This window comes from Gobius niger (assembly GCF_951799975.1).
Source record: "Gobius niger genome assembly, chromosome: 5".
Lineage (NCBI taxonomy): Eukaryota > Metazoa > Chordata > Actinopteri > Gobiiformes > Gobiidae > Gobius > Gobius niger.
In genome coordinates, this window is record NC_136856.1 from 6,390,549 (window position 1) to 6,414,379 (window position 23,831).

The 23,831-nt window shown below is 44.3% G+C and overlaps 1 protein-coding gene across 1 annotated transcript in view; it reads left to right on the top strand.

Annotated features, from left to right (window-relative positions):
• Positions 1 to 20,364, top strand: part of gabra4 (gamma-aminobutyric acid type A receptor subunit alpha4) — a 47,478-nt gene extending 27,114 nt beyond the window's left edge. Inside the window, exons 6-9 of the mRNA XM_079556227.1 lie at positions 3,939 to 4,082; positions 5,560 to 5,712; positions 16,343 to 16,599; positions 19,132 to 20,364. Of these exons, the coding sequence (XP_079412353.1) occupies positions 3,939 to 4,082; positions 5,560 to 5,712; positions 16,343 to 16,599; positions 19,132 to 19,698 (1,121 nt within the window). The 3' untranslated portion in view covers positions 19,699 to 20,364. The remainder of the gene's footprint in view (positions 1 to 3,938; positions 4,083 to 5,559; positions 5,713 to 16,342; positions 16,600 to 19,131) is intronic.
• Positions 20,365 to 23,831: the final 3,467 nt, after the last annotated feature.

A 23,831-nucleotide genomic window follows, 5' to 3' on the forward strand; every position in this document is an offset into this window, starting at 1 on the left:
CACCGCGGCAGAGTGGTTAGCCCGCCTTGTCCTGGAAGTTTGGGGGTTAGACTCCAGGTGTCCCTTGACAGCTGAGGCCGTTCTCTCGCATACATTTGTTTTGTCGTGCGCTTCCACAGACGGCGGATTTAAAACAGGGTGAAAAGGTCAAATGCAGCGGTCACCCAGGCGACGCTTTGCCAACACATGCACCGATCCGACTTTATGCTTTTGATACCGATACTGCTGTATCTACTCATACCCAATACCAACACTTATCTTAGCCAAAAATAACTTTGTGCTCATTTTAAGTAGGTTTGGAGGATCTTGTAAAGATTTTTTTTTTCTTGCCCTTCATGTCTTATTTCAAGGGATTTTGTCTTATTGTACAAGTTAATTGATCTAATTTTAAAGCCACACTGTGTAAAATTGTATCACATAAACACATTTGAAATACAAGGAAATATTTTATGACAGATATATTCATCATTAAAAAATACCTAATACTGTAGATGTACAAACATTTACATTAGAAGGCAGCAGGATTTAAACAGGTTAGGTTCTTGTCCAAATCCATTCTTTGATTATCCACTGCAGAAATTGCCGTTTCTGTGTCAGCTGGTCGTTGGGAGTGTTTTTTGTGCTGATGGCAACAGCATAGTCCCAAATGTTACGCAGTGTGTCTTTAAGAAATGTAACTAAAACATGTACAATAAGGTTCCCCTCTGAGTCTGGGGCCAGGACTCCCCTGTAAAAAAGAGATTCTTAATCTCAGTGGGACTATCCTGTATCCTATATTAAGGTTAATAAAATAAGTTAATATTCTATTGGCTCTTATTGAAAGACAGTCCGAGCCTTCTCAAAATCACCATTTATTGTTTTAATCCAAGCACATTTCAAGCCATTTATCTCAGGTCTTGTGCACACAGCAGGGTATAAAAAAATAATAAAGAAAAAAAAACTGACTCCACACATTATTAACTCATTGAGTGCCAAAAAATGGAAAAACAGATTTGATTTTGGTAGCTCTGTGATGAACAGAAGTGAAATAAATGATGATCAAAAACTTGTGAAGAGTCACGATCGGGACATTTCATATACAGTGTATTTTTGCGTTTCTTTTCTTTTTCGTCCGAGAGGGCGACACTTCTCTCTCGCTCTCTGGAGCGCATTTCACAAAGCAGAGCTGCTTCCCATGGAAAGATCAAAACAGTTGAGATTTTAACATTTCTCTGAGTTTTCAAATGGTTAAAATCAGTCCAAGGACGGCTGAGAAACATCCTGTTAAAGTCTTCAATCCAGAACCAGGCTGTTTAAATGCACACGCCATAAAAAGACACGCGGTGTTTCAAAACGTGTCAACAATGTTGTCGTTGAAAATTGACTTGAAACAGAGATATTTAGGTATTTGCCTCTTCACATAATGTTAGTGCCAGAGGAGAGAGAAGGAGAGAGGAGTTAATCAGAAAGGAGAGTGTTGCATTAAACCCCCGTTATCTCTGAATCTAGAAAAAAAATCAGTGATTTTGATCAAAACTAGCCTCTGTTTAGCTTTGGATTTCTCAGGAGCCGGGCACGTAGAAACTGTTTTCACCTACGGAGAGCTTAGAGTCTCCTTTCAAACGAGCCATAGCATGTGTCCTTTGCTATAACATAGAATACGCTGTGGTGCTACAAATATTATGGTCTGGATTGTTGGTTCTCAACAGCTAAATCCCCAAAACAGCGCGGCACTCAATGTGTTGAATAAAATGGCATTCAGACCTAATTCCATAAGTGTAGTGTCAAATCCATTAATTGTTCAAATCTCTCCAGAAGTGTCTGGAATGCACTTTCATTTTGTGGTCCCAAGTGCACCATTATAGCTTTACTAACTGTACCAAACTAACTCATCCGAGACATCCTGCCTTCACAAACCAAATGCATTTTTCCATTGTTTGTAATCCTCCGTCAGATATCATGCAAGCAACTTTTTTAACTCTGACAACGACAGCAGCGAGGACCAGGACATTGGAACATTGTCTCGCCGTTTCCTCCAGTTGCACCCTGTCCCGGTCTGACCCGCTGATGGCGTCTTGGAGGAGCGTGTCTTGGACAGTGACACAGTTATTTGGCAGAGAGTAACAGACTGTAAAGTGCTCCTTTGCCTGCGCTCTTCAACATGAAGCAGAACAAGCATCATGCTGTTTCTGATGTAAACGGTGTGTGGCGTCAGAGCAGATTCTGTCACAGGGATGTTCGGCCTAAAACTCAAAAGCATAGCTGGAGTTTTCCAAAATCTTCAGACAGAAGTCTGTGGTTTGGTGTGGGTAAAAGGTCAAACCGTGGGGAAATATCTTCGTTTTATGCTACATGTGGACAATGCTCAGTGAACTGACACCACAAGACTTTCTTACAAGTGACTACAGTCTAGGGCTGCTCGATTATTATATTATAGCCTATATATTGTCTTAAAAAAAACACATTATTTTATTTATTCATTTTACTACATTTTCTTTGGACAATAAAAACATTTTTTTTTTTAAAATATGCTCACGTTTCTAAACTAATCCTATAAGAGATACCTGCCCCCTGCTGGCCAGCCCTCACACCTTTCCAACAGAGCCGCGCGGCCTGATGACATCGTCATCATCACACAGTGCTAATGTTTTTACCAGACTGAACAAGCTGGTCAGGAGGGCCAGCTCCGTCCTGGGCTGCCCCCTGGACTCTGAGGAGGAGGTGAGGGACAGGAGGGTGTTAGCCAAGCTCACCTCCATCATGGACAACACCTCCCACCCACTGCACGGGACTGTAGAAGAGCTGTGCAGCTCTCTCAGTGGCAGACTGAGACACCCTCAGTGCAGGACGGAGCGCTACCGCAAAGCCTTCATCCCCACTGCTGTCAGACTGTACAATAAGACTGTGAAGTAACGCCGACTGTAACAAGTGAATTTCTCCTTTGTGAGATTAATAAAGGTTTATCTTATCTCTTATCTTATCTTATCTTTATGTCGGACCAAAGCCTGAGCCTTTAGCACGTGAAATGCAAAGGGCACAGAAAGAATCATCACATCTGCATGAAATAATAAGAGTTTGCTTTGAGCTCCTCCTCCGTAATAATCGTTTTTTCTCGATTATGTGTAATAATCGAAATCCAAATTGAATTTCGATTAATTGCACAGCCCTACAGTCGATGAAAAAGTGCATGGTCTTATTTGTAATGAGTGAATTTCTCTATTGTGAGATCAAGAATGTTTAATCTAATCTTGCTAATGAGCTGTTCCATCCAGGGGTTTCTATAATAAACTGTAATGGAAAAACATTAAACAAGGATCACTGGACTTTTCTTCACTAAATATGACCCGGGTCGTTAGGTTACATTAATGTGAAGTGATCTGAACTGGTGTTTTTTCTTATTTGCTGTATTTGCTCTCACACCGAGGCCGAGTCAAGCCTTGCGGTCAATCCAAGAGTATCCCGCCTCCCCTTTAAGAAGGCGCAATTGTGGGTAGTCTGCCAGATGAAATTTTATCCAAAACTGCAGCTGAACTGGGAGTGGCATCTGGACACACCGTCACCACAAGATGGCAACCTGTGACCCAAATAAGAATATATTTTAAATTATAAAACACTTTTTCAGTTTGAATTGGTTCAACAAATGTGAAATGTAATATGTTTCTACATATTACTGTTGATATGTAATATGTTTCTACATATTACTGTTGATATTGGCAATAATCGGTTTATCAGTTTACTCATTTAATGGGTTCAAGAGGCATTTTTATACTTGAAATGGTTCCTCGACTCACCAGGTGAGAGACATTGTTGAAGTGTGCAGGATTAAATATGCAGCCTCAACGTTTTACAATAAGCTTCTATGGCATAAAGTTATATAATTCCATGAGCAGGCCCTTACCCTTCACTGTCTCCAAACACTAAAGAGATCAATGCTGCAGTAAGTGTTGTCTCCTCCACAGACGCGTACCCGAAAACGGAGATGGTCTACACCTGGACCAAAGGCCCGGCTCACTCTGTAGAGGTGCCTCCGGAGTCATCCAGCCTGGTCCAGTACGACCTGATTGGACAGACAGTGTCCATCGAGAGCATCCGCTCCATCACAGGTAAAAACATCATGTCCATCACTCTTTCAGTTAGTAAAGTATTTCAACAGATTAACTGAAGTTAATTTAAGTGTTGAAGGAAGTGTTGTAAACGTGTTGGATTGACTACCAGACAGATTGTCACTGGGAATAGTCAGAAATGAACTGATTGTGAACAGTGGCCGCTCTCCTCGTCCTCTGATCATGGCTTCAGTCCTGTATTCACAGCTCCGTCGGCACATTGGTTCATCCACATGCTTTCGAGACCAGACGGTAAAAACACTGATGTCCCAGTGGCATCTCTGCGCTCCGCTTCGCGTTTCTAACATTTTCAACCTGTCAATGAAAACTTGCTAACGTCTCATCATGCTTTAGTCAAAGAGACATTTTTAGCTTGTCACCGTCACTTCACCGTCAGGAAAAAAGGATCAATGAAGTGATTTCGTCTTTGTTGACGTAAACAGCACTGATCTGGTCTGTCACAGGTCAAATCACAATGTGTGCGCTAATGTTCAGCCAGTTCAGAGGGTTTTGATGTCGCATAAACTCTGAATTATGCAGGGGGGTTTTAGCAGGAGCGAGTTTTGGAGTGAAAATGGATGGATTTTGCTAAAACTCAGATGAGAACATTGAACCAACCTGACAAGAGTCGGACACAGGCCCATGTCATAAATGAATAAACGAAATGACGAGAGCCGACTTTTACTGACTTTACTTTTGAGAGTTAAAAACTCTTGCTCTCATTGGCCTTCTTGATGAGCTGACCTTAGAGGTTGGCCGATATGTACGGCCAATATTTTTGGCTGTTATAAATGGCCAATTTTTCCAAATGTCTTTTCTGTAATTCTGTGTATGAAGCTTCTAAACTGTAAAATGGGTCAGTGTTGACCTGTGACGCTTTATAGGGGCATAGGGCGGATTTATTAACAACATCCCTGTTGAATTGGCCTGGAGATGCATCTGTTCCACAGTTTGGGAGAGGTAGATGGGACTTTTGAGCAAAAATAAAGAAGAGAGACACAGCTGACGTCTTCACTTCATTTTGTAAGCGCACAAAACAATTCTCTGCTGGACAAAAGCAATCAATCTCTAAAACATCCATCTCTTATCAATTGTATATATAGTATTTTAACCATTTTTCACTGCAACAATAATACTTCTCAATGTAACTATCATGTCAGAATAACAATAATGAAATATGAATGATTTTAACTCCATGAATTCAACTATCGACTTGTCAACCTGTGCATTTTACTCTAAACTTCCCCGTTCTGAGGGACCGGCATGGTGGCATTCTCACAGTGCATTACTAGATGTACCGCACTCACAAACAGCAGTGAACTTTGTGCTGCAGAAGGAGACCGGCGCCGCACCTCCCCCACCTGCCCCTCACCTCCACCTGCCCCTCGCCCCCACCTGCCCCTCACCTCCACCTGCCCCTCACCCCCAGAAAGGTGTATAAGACCATTATTTTGCAGTACTTGTACTTTTTTTGCAGGCGAGTACGTGGTGATGTCCGTGTTCTTCCACCTGAAGAGGAAGATGGGATACTTCATGATCCAGACGTACATCCCGTGCATCATGACCGTGATCCTGTCGCAGGTCTCCTTCTGGATCAACAAGGAGTCCGTCCCCGCCAGGACTGTGTTCGGTACCAAAACATTTAACTGCATCATTTTAAACAAGGAGAATCAGCAGCAAATACGTTAAATTAGGGACTTAAACACGTTCATTTCGATTAATTAATAATAAAGATTTTAACGCGCTAATTTTTTAAATGTAACTAATCGTATTTCTTCCGATTTCCCCCTAAGCTGGAACTCCCGCGCCAGAGCCTTTCTATTTGCGTGTTTCTGGTGTTTCCCACAACAGCAATGGACGGAGGCGCTTCACTCGGCCCGTTGGAGACTCAGTTTAGTTTTTAAAAAGTCCTGATGGGACGATAGACGCTGTACTGCTGTGAGCAGGTCGTGTTATAAAGAGTTCTCCTTCCACCGGAGTTACTCGCGTCTAAAACACCATCTCAATGTAAAACATGTTGGACAAGCACAGAGACGTCCTCCATGCTAATGTTAGCATTAGCCTCAAACACAGAGACGTCCTCCATGCTAATGTTAGTGTTCAGCCTCAAACACAGAGACGTCCTCCATGCTAATGTTAGCATTAGCTTCAAACACAGAGACGTCCTCCATGCTAATGTTAGCATTAGCTTCAAACACAGAGACGTCCTCCATGCTAATGTTAGCATTAGCCTCAAACACAGAGACGTCCTCCATGCTAATGTTAGCGTTCAGCCTCAAACACAGAGACGTCCTCCATGCTAATGTTAGCGTTAGCCTCAAACACAGAGACGTCCTCCATGCTAATGTTAGCATTAGCCTCAAAAACAGAGACGTCCTCCATGCTAATGTTAGCGTTCAGCCGCAAACACAGAGACATCCTTGATTCTAATGTTAGCGTTCAGCCTCAAACATAGAGACGTCCTCGATGCTAATGTTAGCGTTAGCCTTAAACATAGAGATGTTCTCGATGCTAACGTTAGCGTTCAGCCTCAAACACAGAGACCTCCTCGATGCTATTGTTAGCATTAGCCTCAAACACAGAGAAGTCCTCGATGGTAATGTTAGCGTTCAGCCTCAAACATAGTGACGTCCTCGATGCTAATGTTAGCATTAGCCTCAAAAACAGAGACGTCCTCGATGCTAATGTTAGCGTTCAGCCGCAAACACAGAGTCGTCCTCCATGCTAATGTTAGCGTTCAGCCGCAAACACAGAGACATCCTCGATGCTAATGTTAGCGTTCAGCCTCAAACACAGAGACGTCCTCGATGCTAATGTTAGCGTTAGCATTAAACATAGAGATGTTCTCGATGCTAATGTTAGCGTTCAGCCTCAAACACAGAGACCTCCTCGATGCTATTGTTAGCGTTAGCCTCAAACACAGAGACGTCCTCGATGCTATTGTTAGCGTTAGCCTCAAACACAGAGACCTCCTCGATGCTATTGTTAGCGTTAGCCTCAAACACAGAGACGTCCTCGATGGTAATGTTAGCGTTCAGCCTTAAACATAGAGACGTCCTCGATATTAATGTTAGTGTTAGCCTCAAACACAGAGACGTCCTCGATGCTAATGTTAGCGTTCAGCCTCAAACATAGAGACGTCCTCGATACTAATGTTAGCGTTCAGCCTCAAACATAGAGACGTCCTCGATACTAATGTTAGCGTTCAGCCTCAAACATAGAGACGTCCTCGATATTAATGTTAGTGTTAGCCTCAAACACAGAGACGTCCTCGATGCTAATGTTAGCGTTCAGCCTCAAACACAGAGACGTCCTCGATACTAATGTTAGCGTTAGCCTCAAACACAGAGACGTCCTCGATGCTAATGTTGGCGTTAGCCTCAAACAAACGCTCCAGCCAGCCCACTCTGAGCCACAATAACCCTAACCCTTGTCAGGATAAGAAATGACACTTTGATTTATGTTTTCAGCAATTGTTAAACACTTAAAGGCGCTGTTTGCTTGATTTAATTTTTTCTTTTATATAAGTGGCATTAATATTACTGTTTAATGAACTCTACAAGTTGCATGAGTGATCAGACTTCCTAAAACAGCTATAAACGCACTTTGTCTGTTACTTGAATAACTATATTGTAGTTGAACTCATGTTTCTATCTAATTATTTAATAATTTAGGTGCAAAAAAATGTTGTTTTTGGTTTTCGATTCAAATGCGATTAATTGCGATTCATTAATTACAGACCTGTAATTAAAAAATTGAATTGAGCCCCACCACTAGTTTTAATACAGTCATTTTCATTGTCCCATTCCTCTGTTTGATGGAAAGTTTCAGAAATGAAATAAGCACCGATTGTTTGCGTTTGAGTCATTCAGAGTCTGGTATTTGAGCATGACACTGTGGTACCTGCGGAACCTGTCGTCTTGTCCCAGTTTGAGCGTGACCCAGTTGCGCCGCTCCCACGGCTCCAGGTTTAAATCGGTCTCAGAAGAAGCTCCGTCTTAAAGCCGTCCTGACTCTCCCGACCACTTTCACAAAGGCCTTAGTCCAGCACTGGCCAGCGCCAAGCCCTGATTGGTCAGAACAGGTCGTGTGTGGAACCTTTACTACACACTCGGGTCGTCACGGTTCTACAGTTTTGAGTCTGAGGGATTTTACGATTATTCACGATGATTAAAATGAAGAGAGAAAATACAACAAATTTCTCAAATCCTTTACAGTCCTGTCGAAAAGAAGAAACCAAACGTTTGGGGTTTGCACTGGAAACAAGAAATGACATAAATTAAGTTGAATTAAGAGATTAAAACTAAAGTTTGAGTAGGTTTGGTCTCGTCTTAGATTAGAACCTCTTATTGCCATTTTGTTTTCTTCATTGTTCAGGTATTATTTCACGTGAAGTTAATTCGTCTGATTTCAAGGGGGATTTGTGCTTGTTCCATCAGCATGGACCTTTTTGTCTGATCTTAGATTTGTTCAAAGTAAATTAAACATAAAGCACCTTGATTTCAATCATTTTAAGTCATGTATCTCCTTTAAGACGGTCCTTTTTCCTCGGTGGCACAAAAACACGACGGCTCATGAGACGGAACAGCCGTTTACTGCGGCCCCTAAAACTGACCATTCACCTGCCGATACGTGAGCTTTTTCTCTGCAGGATACAGAAAGTCTTCTATATTGCAATTTTTCAAAGACGTTTTTTGTTTCAGTCTAGTTTTAGTCGACAAAAACTCAAAAAAGTCAGTTTCACTTCAAGTAATTAAGTATAAGTATCTCAACAATTGAATAGGTCAATACGTGTTGGAAAGAAAACTGTAACTGAAGGTTTAAGGTCGTATGAAGTTTATGACAGATTACAAAAAATAGGCAGAAATGTCCTATTGTCCAGGAAGTATTCATTGAAGTGAAGCTTAAATTGTCGTCTGGACTGGGTTTGGTTGAGTTGAGGATGTTTCGCTTCTACGCTTTCACTAAAGCTTCTCTTTAGCTTTTGTGGACAGTGACACTGTGATAAACATTGTGAGGAAAAAGGTCGACATCGGGACGTATTGCCATGTGTGATGCAGCAAAGCCCCCCCCCCCCCCCCTCTCCCTCCCTCTTTCTCTCTTCCCTCTCCCTTCAGCTCTCTCTCTATCCTTCTCTCTCCCCCTCTCTCCCTCCTTCTCCCTCTCTCTCTCCCTTCCCTCCCTCTCCCCTGTTGCTCCCCTCTCTTTCCCTCTATCACCCCTCTCTCTCTCTCTCTCCTCCCTCTCTTCCTCTTCATCCTCTCTCTCCCTCTCTCCCCCTGTAGCAGGTATAAACTGACAGGCCGTCCTGACAGAGCAGGGGATTTTCTCCATAATGACTCTCCTCTCGTGGATCGTGGAGCTTGGCTGTGGACCAGGACCTGGTTCGGTCTGAGGTCTTTAATCGGAGCGAGTGAAGTGGAGGTCAGCGAGGATTATGTAAACAGACAGTTGTGCGTAAAGTGATGAAGGACGACTTTTGAAGCGCCAACGGTCAACTGTAGTTTGTTTTCTTTTTCTCCCTCTCCCCTCTCTTCCTCCTCTCTCCCTTCTCTTCCTCCGCTCTCCCCTCTCTTCCTCTGCTCTCCCCTCTCTTTCTCTGCTGTATCCTCTCTTCCTCCTTTCTCCCCTCTTTTCCTCCGCTATCCCCTCTCTTCCTCCTCTCTCCCCTCTCTTCCTCCACTCTCCCCTCCGCTATCCCCTCTCTTTTCTCCCTTTCCTCCTTTCTTCCTCTCCCCTCTCTTCCTCCACTATCTCCTCTCTTCCTCCTTTCTCCCCTCTCTTCCTCCGCTCTCCCCTCTTTTCCTCCACTATCCCCTCTCTTCCTCCTCTCTCCCTTCTCTTCCTCCTCTCTCCCCTCTCTTCCTCCGCTCTCCCCTCTTTTCCTCCACTATCCCCTCTCTTCCTCCTCTCTCCCTTCTCTTCCTCCTCTCTCTCCTCTCTTCCTCCGCTCTCCCCTCTCTTCCTCCGCTATGCCCTCTCTTCCTCCTCTCTCTCCTCTCTTCCTCCACTCTCCCCTCCGCTATCCCCTCTCTTTTCTCCCTTTCCTCCTTTCTTCCTCTCCCCCTCTTTTCCTCCACTATCCCCTCTCTTCCTCCTCTCTCCCTTCTCTTCCTCCTCTCTTCCTCCGCTCCCCTCTTTTCCTCCACTATCCCCTCTCTTCCTCCTCTCTCCCTTCTCTTCCTCCTCTCTCTCCTCTCTTCCTCCACTCTCCCCTCCGCTATCCCCTCTCTTTTCTCCCTTTCCTCCTTTCTTCCTCTCCCCTCTCCTCCTCCACTATCTCCTCTCTTCCTCCGCTCTCCCCTCTCTTCCTCCGCTATCCCCTCTCTTCCTCCTCTTTCCCTCTCCTCCCCCTTTTTTCCTCTCCCCTCTTCCACCTCTCTCCCTCCCTCCCCCTTTCCCCCCTTCCCCGCCAGTGTAGATCAACCTCATTTGCACATGCTTTACTCGCGGGAGAATTCACCTTCCGAGCAGCCATGTAGAAGTTCAGTCAGTTGGCCCTGGCACAGATGTGGACTCTGTCGTCTTCTCCTTGTCGGCCACACTGTGCGACACCCGGAGATAACTTTTAAAATATCTGCAAAACACTGCTCAGATCTGCTCAAAGCAACACGTCAAGTACAGACGACAGCTCAGGAACCTCTGTCTGAAATCAAACTGTGGGCTGAAGGTATCCCTCATCAGCGTCGTCAGCTTTGACTTTGTTCAGACACAGAGGTGATTTTAGATGTTTTAAATGAAGTGCCTGTTTAATCCTGTTAGGAACTAATCTGAAAGGACGACACGTTTAAGGACATCCAGGAGACTGTGCTACTGACACTGACACTTCACTGGTCAGGCCGGCTGTTTCCCAAACTCACGGTCACAGCAATTTAGATAAGAGACTAAAACTAAATGGACAGTCGTTAATGAGACTCAGTAGGCACAGCCTCAGCGTTCGCCTCAGGACTTCTCTGTACGTCCTGCTTCTCGGCAAAGGCATAATGTTCTTCCCAAACGTGCAACCCTGTCGAGAGGCCAAAAACTGGTTTACACCTAATTCAAACATTACAGCTCACCATTTCTCCAGGTAAAATGAAGATTTTTTCATATTGAAAATAAGCCATCATTGTGTATGGAAAAAAATAGTTGATAATTAATGACAGAATAGCATTACTAAAGAAAATCGAGAGTAAAAGAACCTTGTAGTCGGCTCTACAGAAGGCTGAAATCAGCTAAATCCCATTACAGTGAATAGGGCTAAAGTTTGTTAGACCCGGAGGTAGAGCGATGACATCATCACTTAACAAACGTATTGGTTGTATTAATACATAGGTTAAATGCAATACACTGTGTACAACATGGACATATTTACAGCTGGAGTATAAGTTTATCTTTTACAAATTATAAAAAATATTCAAGTTTTAAAATTAAAACTGGAACACATAATAAAGTCAAAAGGCAGCTGAAATAAGTTTCTGTATGTGGATTATGTGAAAGAAAAGAGAGCACTTCACTCTTGCACATCTCAAAGCAGTAACGTTACGGCTGAGCACCAGAAAAGCATAACCTTCTGAACTTTTGCCACCACATTGTGCGAGAAACAAGTTTCCAACGCTACTGACCAATGATCAGCAGTTTGATTCTGCTCCACACCAGCAGCGCTGTGGGGATGAGAAGCTGCGGTTCGGGGACATGAGGAACTGATCCACACAGTCTTTGACAGAGCCAGTGGTGGGCCAAATGAAGAAATGAAGGTGTAAACTATCTCAATCGTACAGTATATTTAATGTGTTTGAACAATGTACCGTTGAATTGCTTATTGTGTATGGATCCTTGTGTGTAGATAGATAGATAGATAGATAGATAGATAGATAGATAGATAGATAGATAGATAGATAGATAGATAGATAGATAGCTTTATTACAGACTCGTGGTCCAGATCAACACAAACAAAAAACATACAATAAAAACCTCTAAACTTTTAAGAGGCTGTCATACCAGTGTTTCCGCAGCTGCGATGTGTAACGCACAGCACTGCACACAACACTGGACAACAAAACAATCACAATATTCTTGGAATCATTCAGGCGACGTATAAAATTAAACATCAGGTTTCTCAAGACAGCTCGCAAAGAGTTCACTCGATTTGACACAATGTATAGATCCAACTTGATAGCAGATCTTTTGATCAAGCTTCAGATGGCGCTCTAAATAGTTTAGCTCAAAAGTTTATAGCAGATACGTCATACATCATCTGATGATACGATTGGCTATGGCAACGTACAGACGCATATAGACATTCTTAGCGCCCAATAAACGGCTATGGACAATCGTAAACCACACCTCTCCTGTGAGAAAATGAATTGGTGGTCCTTAGACTAAATATCACTTGTGATATATCCGTCTGGCAATAGCCAGGCTCATTTCCTACTCAAAAAGTGCCTCAAACACCTTTAGCAAACTGCTCCGCCTTTGGGCCTGCTGTACAGATCCAGATACCCCTCTGTTGTCAGGCCGCACTCATGATTGACAGAATAATCAGCCAATCAAAATTAGACATACAATGACCGTGTGTCCCCTAGGCCCTGCTGTGTCTCACCAGCGCCCCCTTTGGGAAAATGTAACAGCGCATGAGCAAGATTGATGTTTCTACCAATCGGAAGTGCAGGCTGAGCTAAACCGAATAAACTGAATATTCCTCGTGTCCTCATGAAGAGCTTTGATAGCAAATCAGCGGGAACGACAGCGGGACGTAGACGTTTAGCCCCAGACAGGGGAAGGGTTTGGACAGGAGAAGGGTTTGGACAGGAGAAGGGTTTGGACAGGGGAAGGGTTTGGACAGGGGAAGGGTTTGGACACGAGAAGGGTTTGGACAGGAGAAGGGTTTGGACAGGGGAATGGTTTGGACAGGGGAAGGGTTTGAACAGTAGAAGGGTTTGGACAGGGGAAGGGTTTGTGCAGTGGAAGGGTTTGGACAGGGGAAGGGTTTGGCCCCCCCCACCAGGAACAGGGAGTACAACTAAAAACAGCTGCTCGTCTTCTGTAGTGTGTTCCCATATATTCCGAGTTCCCGAAGCTTTAGTTTGGGGCCGAGGCACCGCTGCTTTGGTTTGCGTTGTTGATACATCCTTTGGCGAACAAATGTCACATAAAAAAGCAGTTTTTTCCATACGCCTTTCTATTGTTAAATCTATTTATATGCGTCTGAGCGAGTGAACCAAGCTGCTACTGAAGGCCCTGACTGAAACCCCACGGCAGAAGAGAGAAAGATTACTCAAAGATGCGGGAGTGGCTCCACAAACAGCTTCAGGTCTGTTTCCACCAGAGAACAACATTGTAACATGGAGCTCTACAAAGAAAACCCTTTGGCAGGCCCCGCCCTGCATGCACTGAACTTTGTGTGGTATAAAATCCCCTGTGCCGAGTAGAGGTTATCTCTCTCTGGGCTCCACATAAACAGGTCCTCACTGCAGAACAGAAGGCGATCATTAGTTTTTAATGAAATATTCAGAAGATGCGTTCATGGACCATTAACCCCCGGGAAAAATGTGTACAATTTATATTAGAGAAGCTTCTTTGTGTCTCTGTATCAGGCAGCACTCGTTCATACAGGCAGCTGCAAGTCAAATTGAAAGCATATTTTATTTCTTAAGATCAGCAAACAGTCCATAAAACAGAGGAATGAGGGAAAATGTTATTCAAAAGCAAATTGGGTGCAACGAGAGGTTACGTCACTTTCTGCACCACTGTGTTGTTAGTTCAATTAACATTAACATTAGCCAAAACTTATGGATGAAGTTGTCGAGGATTTTGCCTCTGCGTTCTCCGCCTGAGTTTATATTCAGTTCATATTTTGTGAATTTGACTCAGCTGTTGTCACGTCCCATTATTGGTGAATGGGTTTATTTCACTGACAATCTGTGTGCGTTTGGCCCGCCCCTTCAAACTGCTCCAATTGCTCAGGGGCCGAAAAATGACACAGAGGGTTGAAGGAGCACAGAAACAGGCTTTTTTTTAACGCTGAAGCTGTCCCGCTGTGGCTTATCAAGGCTCTTCATGAGGAAGTGGTGCTGCATAATCCGCGATTTATAAATCCACTTCCAAACATGTTCGTTGTAACGTCCACGGTTCAGCTCGTCTGATACAATCTTTGTGGAGTCCATCCAACACGACCGGTGTTTACCCAGTATGTAAATACACCCTCCCTAAACAAGCCGGTTTCAACCTAAAAGTTTACACTTTTAAATATACCATTACTGCCAGTTTAAACATGTAGAGGCTTCTTCGTGACGTCAACTGAACGATTCTGCAAAAAAGCGGAAATCTCCAATTTAAGTTTTTCTCGAAACTTGGGCTGCCGACTTGTGTCTCTGGTTCTCGTGACGGGGCACATAACCGCTGCAGTTCGCCTACAGAGCCAACGGGTCTGTGGACGACGCAGTCAATCTGGCCCTCCACTTCATCCTGGAGCATCTGGACTCCACAGGAACCTACGCCAGGATCCTACGCCAGGATCCTACGCCAGGATCAGCTCTGCCTTGAACACCATCCTCCCTGGACTGCTATGAGACAAGCTCTACCAGCTCAGCGTGCCCGACTCCCTCTGCAGGTGGATCACTGACTTCCTGACGGGCCATAGACAGCACGTGAGGCTGGAGAAGATCGTCTCGGACACTTGGACTACAAACAGTGGATGTCCGCAGGGCTGTGTACTTTCCCCCTGGCTCTTCTCCCTGTACACACACTGCTGGACCTCCAGTCATCAGTCCGTTAAACTGATCAAGTTTGTGGACGACACCGCCCTCATCGGGATCATCTCGGACGGTGATGAGTCCGCCTACAGGAGAGAGGTGGACCGGCTGGTGCAGCTACGACAACCAGGAGCTGAACGTCCGGAAGACAGTGAGGATGATCGTGGACTTCAGGAAAGACTCAGCCCCACCGCCCCCCCTCGCCCTGACAGACTCTCCCACCCCCATCTCCATTGTGGACTCCTTCACCATCACCCACACATCTGTAGACCATACTTTTATTATTTATCTTATTGATTTAATATTATTTATGCATGCCCCTATAGCTTTATAGCTTGAGTTTTTTTGGCTTATTTTATCTAGATTCTGTGTTATATGTTTTATGTTGCACATCTGCACCAAGAAAAATTCCTGGTTTGTGAACCTGTTCTCAAACCATGGCAATAAAAACTATTCTGATACTGATTGCCCGATTGTGTTTTGTAAATTAGAAACCTATTTATTTATACTATAGTCTCCTTTAAAAAAAAAATAGCATTTGTAATCTTGTGCACAATCTTGTTTGTAATGATGCCTATTGCTAAGAAACTAGCAATTTAGCCTGTAGTTTGTACCAACTCCCTGCTGAACAATTAAACAATATCGCATAATGGCAGGGTATTTCTCCAACAAAACAAGACTTTTTCAAACTGAGAATTTACGCTTTTAAATATACCAATACTGTTTTCTAAAACACGGAGAGTCTTCCTCGTGATCTCAACTAAAACATTTTGCAAAAAAGCAAAAATCAACAATTAAAAAAAAATTAGTCAGCCAACTTGTGTCCAGCCACATATGTTCTCTATTTTCGGTTGTGCTATGTGCCATATCTGATGTGTTTGGTCTTTGACTTTGACGTAACACCCAACCTGGGTGAGATAGGTACTGGGGAACATAAGGTTGACCCGGATTCGCTGACCAGCCGGTAGCACTCGGCCAATCACAGGGCTCCTAATGCAGCAACAGAGAGGCGTCGATCGGACAAATGCAATCGCCCAAAAACAGGCTTCACAGACCAACCACTGAGGGAGCAGTCCGCACCAAACACACTTCCCACCATCCGCCAAAGCCTGCTCGAACACTCCCAACTGGAGATGACTGTTGGTGTGACATGGCTCCTACAGTGTGACGTCACCCCTTGGCAACAAAGGATGCCATGTTAGCCTGCGGCAAATGCTGACGGCCTCCTAGACCTGTTTAAATTAAGCATTCTTTCCCCGTACAAATAAATGCATCTGCATTGTTCATAATCAAAGATGTTTCAGGTTTAATGCTAACGGCTATAGGAAATATACATCAAACAGGCTAATGCTAACTGCTCTATGAAAAATACACTGGACAGGCTACATTCTCACAAGTTTCCTGGAGTACCGCGCTTGCAGGATCGAACACTATTCCTCGGATTGGTGTTTTTTTGTTATGAAAGTCACATGATCATGAAGCTTTGCATCCAGTTTTGAATCCTATTGAATGCTTTTGTTCCCGCAGGCATCACCACGGTGCTGACCATGACCACTCTGTCCATCAGCGCCCGCCACTCTCTGCCCAAAGTCTCCTACGCCACAGCCATGGACTGGTTCATCGCCGTGTGCTTCGCCTTTGTCTTCTCTGCGCTCATCGAGTTTGCAGCTGTCAACTACTTCACCAACGCCGAGCTGGAGCGCGCCAAGAGGAAGGCGCCCAGGTGCCCTCCTGTGCCACAGTGCACCCCGGTCAAGGCCCAGGAGGCAGAGGAGGTGCTGCAGGTGAGAACATCGGAGTTTAACGTCTTTAACATCTGATCTCCCGCCTTAACCGAGCACATTTTCAACAGTTCAGCTTTTCCCAAAGCCGTCTCGACTGGAGCTTACACCCTTTGGGCCAGAGTAAAGCCTCATTTGAAAGCTAAGACCTGCAAAACTCATTTAAGATTTTTTATTGCATTGTCATCACTTTTTCATCATATTTTTTCTTATGTTTTGCCATTTTTTGTCACCTATTTTGCTCTGTTTTAGTTGCGTTGTTGTTGCATTTTGTTGAGTACTTGTCACTTTCTTATAACTGTTTAGTGTTGCGTTGTTGTCGTTTGTCGCTATTTTGACGCTTTTTTCAAGACGCTTTTTTCAAGACGCTTTTTTCAAGACGCTTTTTTCAAGACGCTTTTTTCAAGACGCTTTTTTCAGGAAGCTTTTAGATTTGGTTAAAGTCAAACTGGTGAAAATGTGCTCAGTTAAGGCGGAGGTTAAGTGGTTATTAACTCTCCCTTTGCGATGTTTATGTATGATGTTTTTGTCGACTTCGGATTTTTCATGTCAGAGTCTCCAATCCTTACAATGCAATACAAACAAATTACATGCGCAGGTTCATTATTTTTTCAAACTGATACACTTATCTAATGACCCCCAGCACATTGACCAACGGCCCCTGAGGGTCCAGACCCCCACATTAAAGACCACAGTTTTTCCATACTGAGATATGTTCCTACCTGAGTTTAGACGAGTTGATGTGTACCTGTCTGGTCTTTGTGTCCGTGGAAGAGCGTGGTCGCTTCTAACTTCACCCCGTTTGGAGCCATAGGAATATACTGGGACAGGCCAAATGCTAACAACATCTTTGGTCGGTTTGCATGACTGAGGGCACACACAAAGACCAGACAGGTACACATCAACTCTTCTAAGGTCAGGTAAGAACATATCTCAGTAAACACGGTGGCCTGTTCCTTTAAGAACCACAGCTTTAGGGAAGTGTTTTGAAGCCTCCCCTCTGTGGGTCCCTCAATCGTGCGGGTGCTTCCTCCGTGCGGGTAATCCCTGCTCGTGTGATGGCCGTTAATCTGAGTGATGAGGTTAGGACGGGAGGCGGGCGCTAAGTGCAGAGCCTCGGCGCCGTGAGCGTGAGAAACAAGCGGAGCAGGCGTCATAAACAGGTCCCATCAGCAGATAAACGTATGTGATGAGGATTACAGGGAGGACCGGGTTAATCTGAAACTCACACTAATGTTCCTGAGTAAACAGCGTCACGTCAGCGTGGAACCAGAGGGTTCTGTAGTAATCATAACGACTTAAACTTGTGTTGCACTTTTCAGGCACGACAAGCTTCTCAAAGCGCGACCGTGAAATCATTATTCGTTCACTTCACAGGCGATGGAAGTAAATAACATGGACAAAGGGGAAACATGGCCCTTTCTCACCCGGACACGCCTCTTATTCCCTTGGACACGCCTCTTACTCACCCGGACACGCCCCTTTCTCACCCGGACACGCCTCTTACTCACTTGGACACGCCTCTTACTCACCCCAGACACGCCCCTTTCTCACCCGGACACGCCTCTTACTCACTCGGACACGGCCCTTACTCACTCGACACGCCCCTTTCTCACCCGGACACCCCTCTTACTCACTCGGGCACGCCTCTTACTCACTCGGACACGCCCCTTTCTCACCCGGACACGCCTCTTACTCACTCGAACACGGTCCTTACTCACTCGACACGCCTCTTACTCACTCGGACACGCTAATGTTCACGTGTTGACAGTTGTCCTCTCATGTTTATCGCATGTTGACACTTGTGCTCTCATGTTTATCGTGTGTTGACAGTTTTTCTCTCATGTTTATCGCGTGTTGACAGTGTTCCTCTCATGTTTATCACGTGTTGACAGTCGACCTCTCATGTTTATCGCGTGTTGACAGTCGACCTCTCATGTTTATCGCATGTTGACAGTTGTCTTCTCATGTTTATCACGTGTTGACAGTTGTCTTCTCATGTTTATCACGTGTTGACAGTTTATCTCTCATGTTTATCGCGTGTTGACAGTTTATCTCTCATGTTTATCACGTGTTGACAGTTTATCTCTCATGTTTATCACGTGTTGACAGTTTATCTCTCATGTTTATCACGTGTTGACAGTTTATCTCATGTTTATCGTGTGTGGACAGTTTATCTCTCATGTTTATCGTGTGTTGACAGTTTATCTCTCATGTTTATCGTGTGTTGACAGTTTATCTCTCATGTTTATCACGTGTTGACAGCTTGTCTCACATGTTTATCGCTCTTTGACTGTCTTTCTCAAATGTTTATCGCATGTTGACAGTTTTTCTCTCATGTTTATCACGTGTTGACAGTTGTCTTCTCATGTTTATCGTGTGTTGACAGATTATCTCTCATGTTTATCACGTGTTGACAGTTTATCTCTCATGTTTATCACGTGTTGACAGTTTATCTCTCATTTTGATTACGTGTTGACAGTTTATCTCTCATGTTTATCACGTGTTGACAGTTTTCTTCTCCTCTTTCCGCAGCTGAACCCGGACTCCAACGGGAACCTCCGGAAGCGCATGAACTACATCCCTAACGACCCGCGGGTGCAGCTGCGCGCTCAGTCCACGTGCAGCCTGTCCACCGTGGGGCGCCCTCCTCCTGGCTGCGGTGGCAGACCGGTGGTGTGGCGCCCCCTGGCTCGCGGCGCAGTGAACTGCAGCTCTGCCACGCTGTCCCACCGCAGCAGCCCGCACAAGTCGGAGAGTCTCCTGAGCGTGGCCTCGTCATCTGCGCAGCTGCTCCGGAGCACGCCGCTGCAGGCCGCCTCCACCCCTGACGTGATGAGGGACACGCCTGTGCGTCGCCAGGGAAACGCGGCTTCCACCTCCTCGCCGTCGCTGCAGCAGCTCCTGGTCCCGCGGCTGGAGCGGCTGCGGCTGAACGAGCTGCGGGAGACGCCGTGTTCGCAGCCGAGCGCTGCGGGAACCGGCGGCACCAGCAAGATCGACAAGTATGCGCGGATCTTCTTCCCCGTGTCCTTCGGCGCCTTCAACATGGTGTACTGGGTGGTCTACCTGTCCAAGGACACCATGGTGAACCAGGGGTGAACCCGGGACAGACGAGGACTAAACTGGGGCGAATAAAGACTGGATTATCACTTAACTATAGGACCAAACCAGGACTAAACTAGAACTAAACCAGGATTTAACGCGAGGCGCTGCAGGTGGAATCACTGGGCCACATTCATGAACATCTTCTTAAGAAACATCTTACAATCCGTACTTACGAAGGTAGAGTCAGAAAACTGCACCAGATTCACAACATATCGTAGAAAAATCCTTTGCATCTGTGTGCTGAGGCTGGTGAATGCCAACTCGGAAGTGCGTGTGTGTGAGGACTAATAAGCATATGTCGCCGCCTCTTTCACCATACGAGGACAAACAATGCAGTGTGCAACAGCAGAGGAGAGGACGTACAGCAAAACACAAATCCAAAACTCAAAAAATCTCAGCCATCGACGGATCCATCTAAATCTTTGGGCATGCCAATTTGCTCGCATTAAAACATTATTAAATAGATACAACCTGTACATCACAAGAGCTTTTTCCTTCTCTTCTCGCAGGTCAGAGAAGAAACCTAACTCTAACCAGAGAACCAGGGGTTAGGGTTATGATTAGGGTTAGGAACAGCAAGTATCACAGATGCCGTTGTGAAGCTGTGTTTCACTCACACAGATCTTACACTTAGTTTTAGAAACTAGAAGGTCTTGGCTTTCAAATGAGGTATAACACTGGCATGTAGGCTGTAAACTCTCCTGTCAATACGCTTTGAGATTTGGATAGGAATAATTGCTGTAAACCTGTAACCCTAAACTGGCAGATCACAGGTTAAATAGATGCCGTGGCGACGGTGTCACGTTCCGTGACAAGAACTCTCGATTTAGAAACACAAGTTTGCGAGATCGAGGCTGACGCTCGTCTTTATCAAATAATCTTTATAAAGCACATTTAGTGCTATTTAGCAGCAGATGCATTCAAAAGTTTTAGCAGTAATAAATGTAATAATTAGTACATGACATGCCATAAAAAAGACTGCAAGTGGCATTTTCTACTTACTTCTGAATAAACAGGGTATCTGTAATTTATTCTCATTATATTTACATGTTTTCTGGAATTAATTAAGACTCATAATATATATGACTCCGAATGTTGGGTTCCATCAGGAGCATGATCGTGAACAGAACTGGAGACTTGTTTGTTGGTAAGATGAGTCTTTCTGACTGTTCCTAGGATTTGTTCTTACAGAGGAGCGTTTCAGCTAAGAACAAGTTTTGTGAATGCCAAAAACCTCCCTAAGAAGGCGTTAAGAACACATTTTGTTCGTAAGAATGTGTCCTGAATGAGGCCCATTGATATTTATGTCTTAGTTTTAACGTCACATGGCCGCATGTGTGTCCCAGGCTTTTCAGTTCAGAAATACCGACATGTTTGGTATCGACGCGACACACAGAATCCCCCGACAACACTCTGTAAACCAAATATGGTCATTTCCTCTGTTGAAGACGTCATCTTCTAAAGTCCGCGGGGATTGGAGAAGTCGTTTTCCTCTTCACCTGCAGCGTCTCGCCTGGTTCGTATTCGTGGCTGAAACAGGGCTGACTTTTCTCCCGTTTGGGATTCAAACTTCGGGATGGAGCTGAAGTGCGGAGCCAGCATTTTGCAAGTCTCCGCGGACGTTGGGCATTCAAACAAACAGCAAAAATAAAAAGGTCTGAGTCGACTCGAACACACCTGGAAACTGGCCCCGTTTTTCTTCCTTAATGAATCACAGACGAGCCGAGGAGCGCCACCGTCTTCCTTCTTTTGTCACTTACTTTAAGACGTTTTTCTGTTACGTTCAGTAGATTTCTCTTTTCATTTCAAACCAGATGTTCTGCCAGTGGAGGGAAATGTTTGAATGCACGAAGAAGCTAAACGTGAATGAGACTCAAAAACTTCCATTCAGACACCTCAGCTTTGATATTTTACTTTTTTATTATTGAAACATTGTTTATGTGAAGCAGTGGTTCCCTGATTAAGCTTCGGGCCCCCCTGGAGGCACTGCAGGGGGCCTCCAAAGGTTGTCCATAAAAATAACTTCAGTTTGAAGCTAATGTGATCAGTGTTTAGTACAGTGGTTCTCAATGGGTGGGTCGGACGAGTGTTGTTTCCTCTTAGCTTGAGTCTATGGGCCCGATCTTGTGCTCTTAATGCAAACTATAGAGTCCAAAGTGCGGCCCGAGGGCCAAATGTGGCCCAGATACATTTTTGGTGGAAAACTTCTTCTAAATTCATCCAGTTGAAATTTTCACTGCACTGACCACCAATCTGTGGCCCTTCTCACTACATAGGCTTCAATATGTGGCCCTCGATGAAAAAACATTTCTGCTATAGAGTAACCTTTTTCTGCCTGCTCCCCAGACCTGCCGCATTAGTGGGCAGGACAGTCTCCCATGGCCAATGGCGATGTTATGTAGAACCACCTGCAACCTGCGCTACAACAAGGCACAAACAAATTGGGGTAAATCAAGCTTTTAGTTTGACCTGAAGCTGAAAATCCTAAAGGAAGAACACGAGGCAGTGTGATATAAAGGCTGCTATTCTGCTATTCCATGAATTGTGCCCGTCTCCTATCTGTTAACATGGGACTGGAGCAGTCCAGATAAAATCAGTTAGTACACGAAAACAAAAACGGCGCAGTGTTGACTTGTTGGTGCAAATGAACATTGGACATTTTACACAAATCGATCGACTAAGCAGCAGATTTGAGCGGCAACAGATCTGGCCCGCAGTCTTTTGGACGAAAATGCTTTTAGTTTTAGTCACATTTTAGTCATTTGTAAATGTTATAGCCCATGACTATGTTAACACACGTCACATGATAATCACATGATAATCACATAATAATCACATGATAATCACATGATAATCACATGATAATCACATGATAATCATCTATTTCGATACATATTGGGTAAAATGTTGAAATTGCAGGAGCGTTACAACATGAACCTGGTCATGACACTTGGCTGACCCGTTAAAAGTATTTTCTACATCAAACTATTAAGTTCTTCCACTCTTGTAATGTATGTCAAGTATGATTATATTTAAACAGTAGGATCTGTACTTTTATTTCAGTAATGTAACCTTTGACCAGCTCTGGCTGTTGGAAAGAACAGACTGTGAGGAGCGAGAGTCTTTGAACCTCTTATTGTGAACAAAGTCATGCTTGTTCCATTGGCTCCAAACCTGGTCAAAACCATATGAAATTCTCTCAAATTCAAGCACTTTTCACCCAATTTATCCAAGATAAGTTTACATGTTTCTAACAGCAGCTCAGTTTTTCAATCCTCAATTAAAATGACCCACATTAATAGGTTTAGAGCTTAATTGGACAAAGACAAAATGGACTAAAACAGACTAAAGTAAGAGAAAATCTTTTCTTCGAAGCAAACTGAGAAGTATAATCTCATTTTAAGTTAAATTAACTGCAAAAAATACTTGTTCCACTTTCTCTACGTATCTGCTCAAATCCAGGACAAACAGACTTGTATGTGACTTGATTCTAGTTTGCTTTTTTGCTTTTCAGATATTTCCCATTGTAAAACAGAAAGTGTTGTTAAGCCCTAATCATGCCTCTCACTCTGGTGGGTCATTTTAATCCACAAAATAAAAATCAATATTTATCCTCCTTCAGAGGAGCCACACCTTCCTCTAACTCCCTTGGAGAACTTGACTAAAACAAATCGTCCCTTTGCCGACTTCGTCTTCCTCCTCTGTGCAAAGGCGGGACAGAGATGGATCACGCGTCTGCGAGCGCCGCTAAATTATGGAGGAGGTGGAATTTTGGGAGCCGTTCTGAAGAAGGATAAAGAAAAAAAGTGATTAGTTTTCAATCCACTGCGACTGTAAGCCGCTTTGTTTGGGGCTCGTGCACAAACAAATCCAAAAGACGGACGGAGAGATTAGAAAAGCTCATCTCTCTGTATCTGAATGTTCAACTCTAGATTAAGGCACCGAAGTGCTGTCCTTATCTCGCTGGTGCTCCGTGCCCAGACCCGTTTCCATGACTGCAGTTTCAAATGGAGTCCTGTTGTGGTCACTTTGGTAACGGGACTTTGTTTACAGTTGTTCCCTCCCCTGGATCAGCAAACGTACGGGATACTTCTTCCAGTTTCTCACATCTTATTTCAGTTAAATGT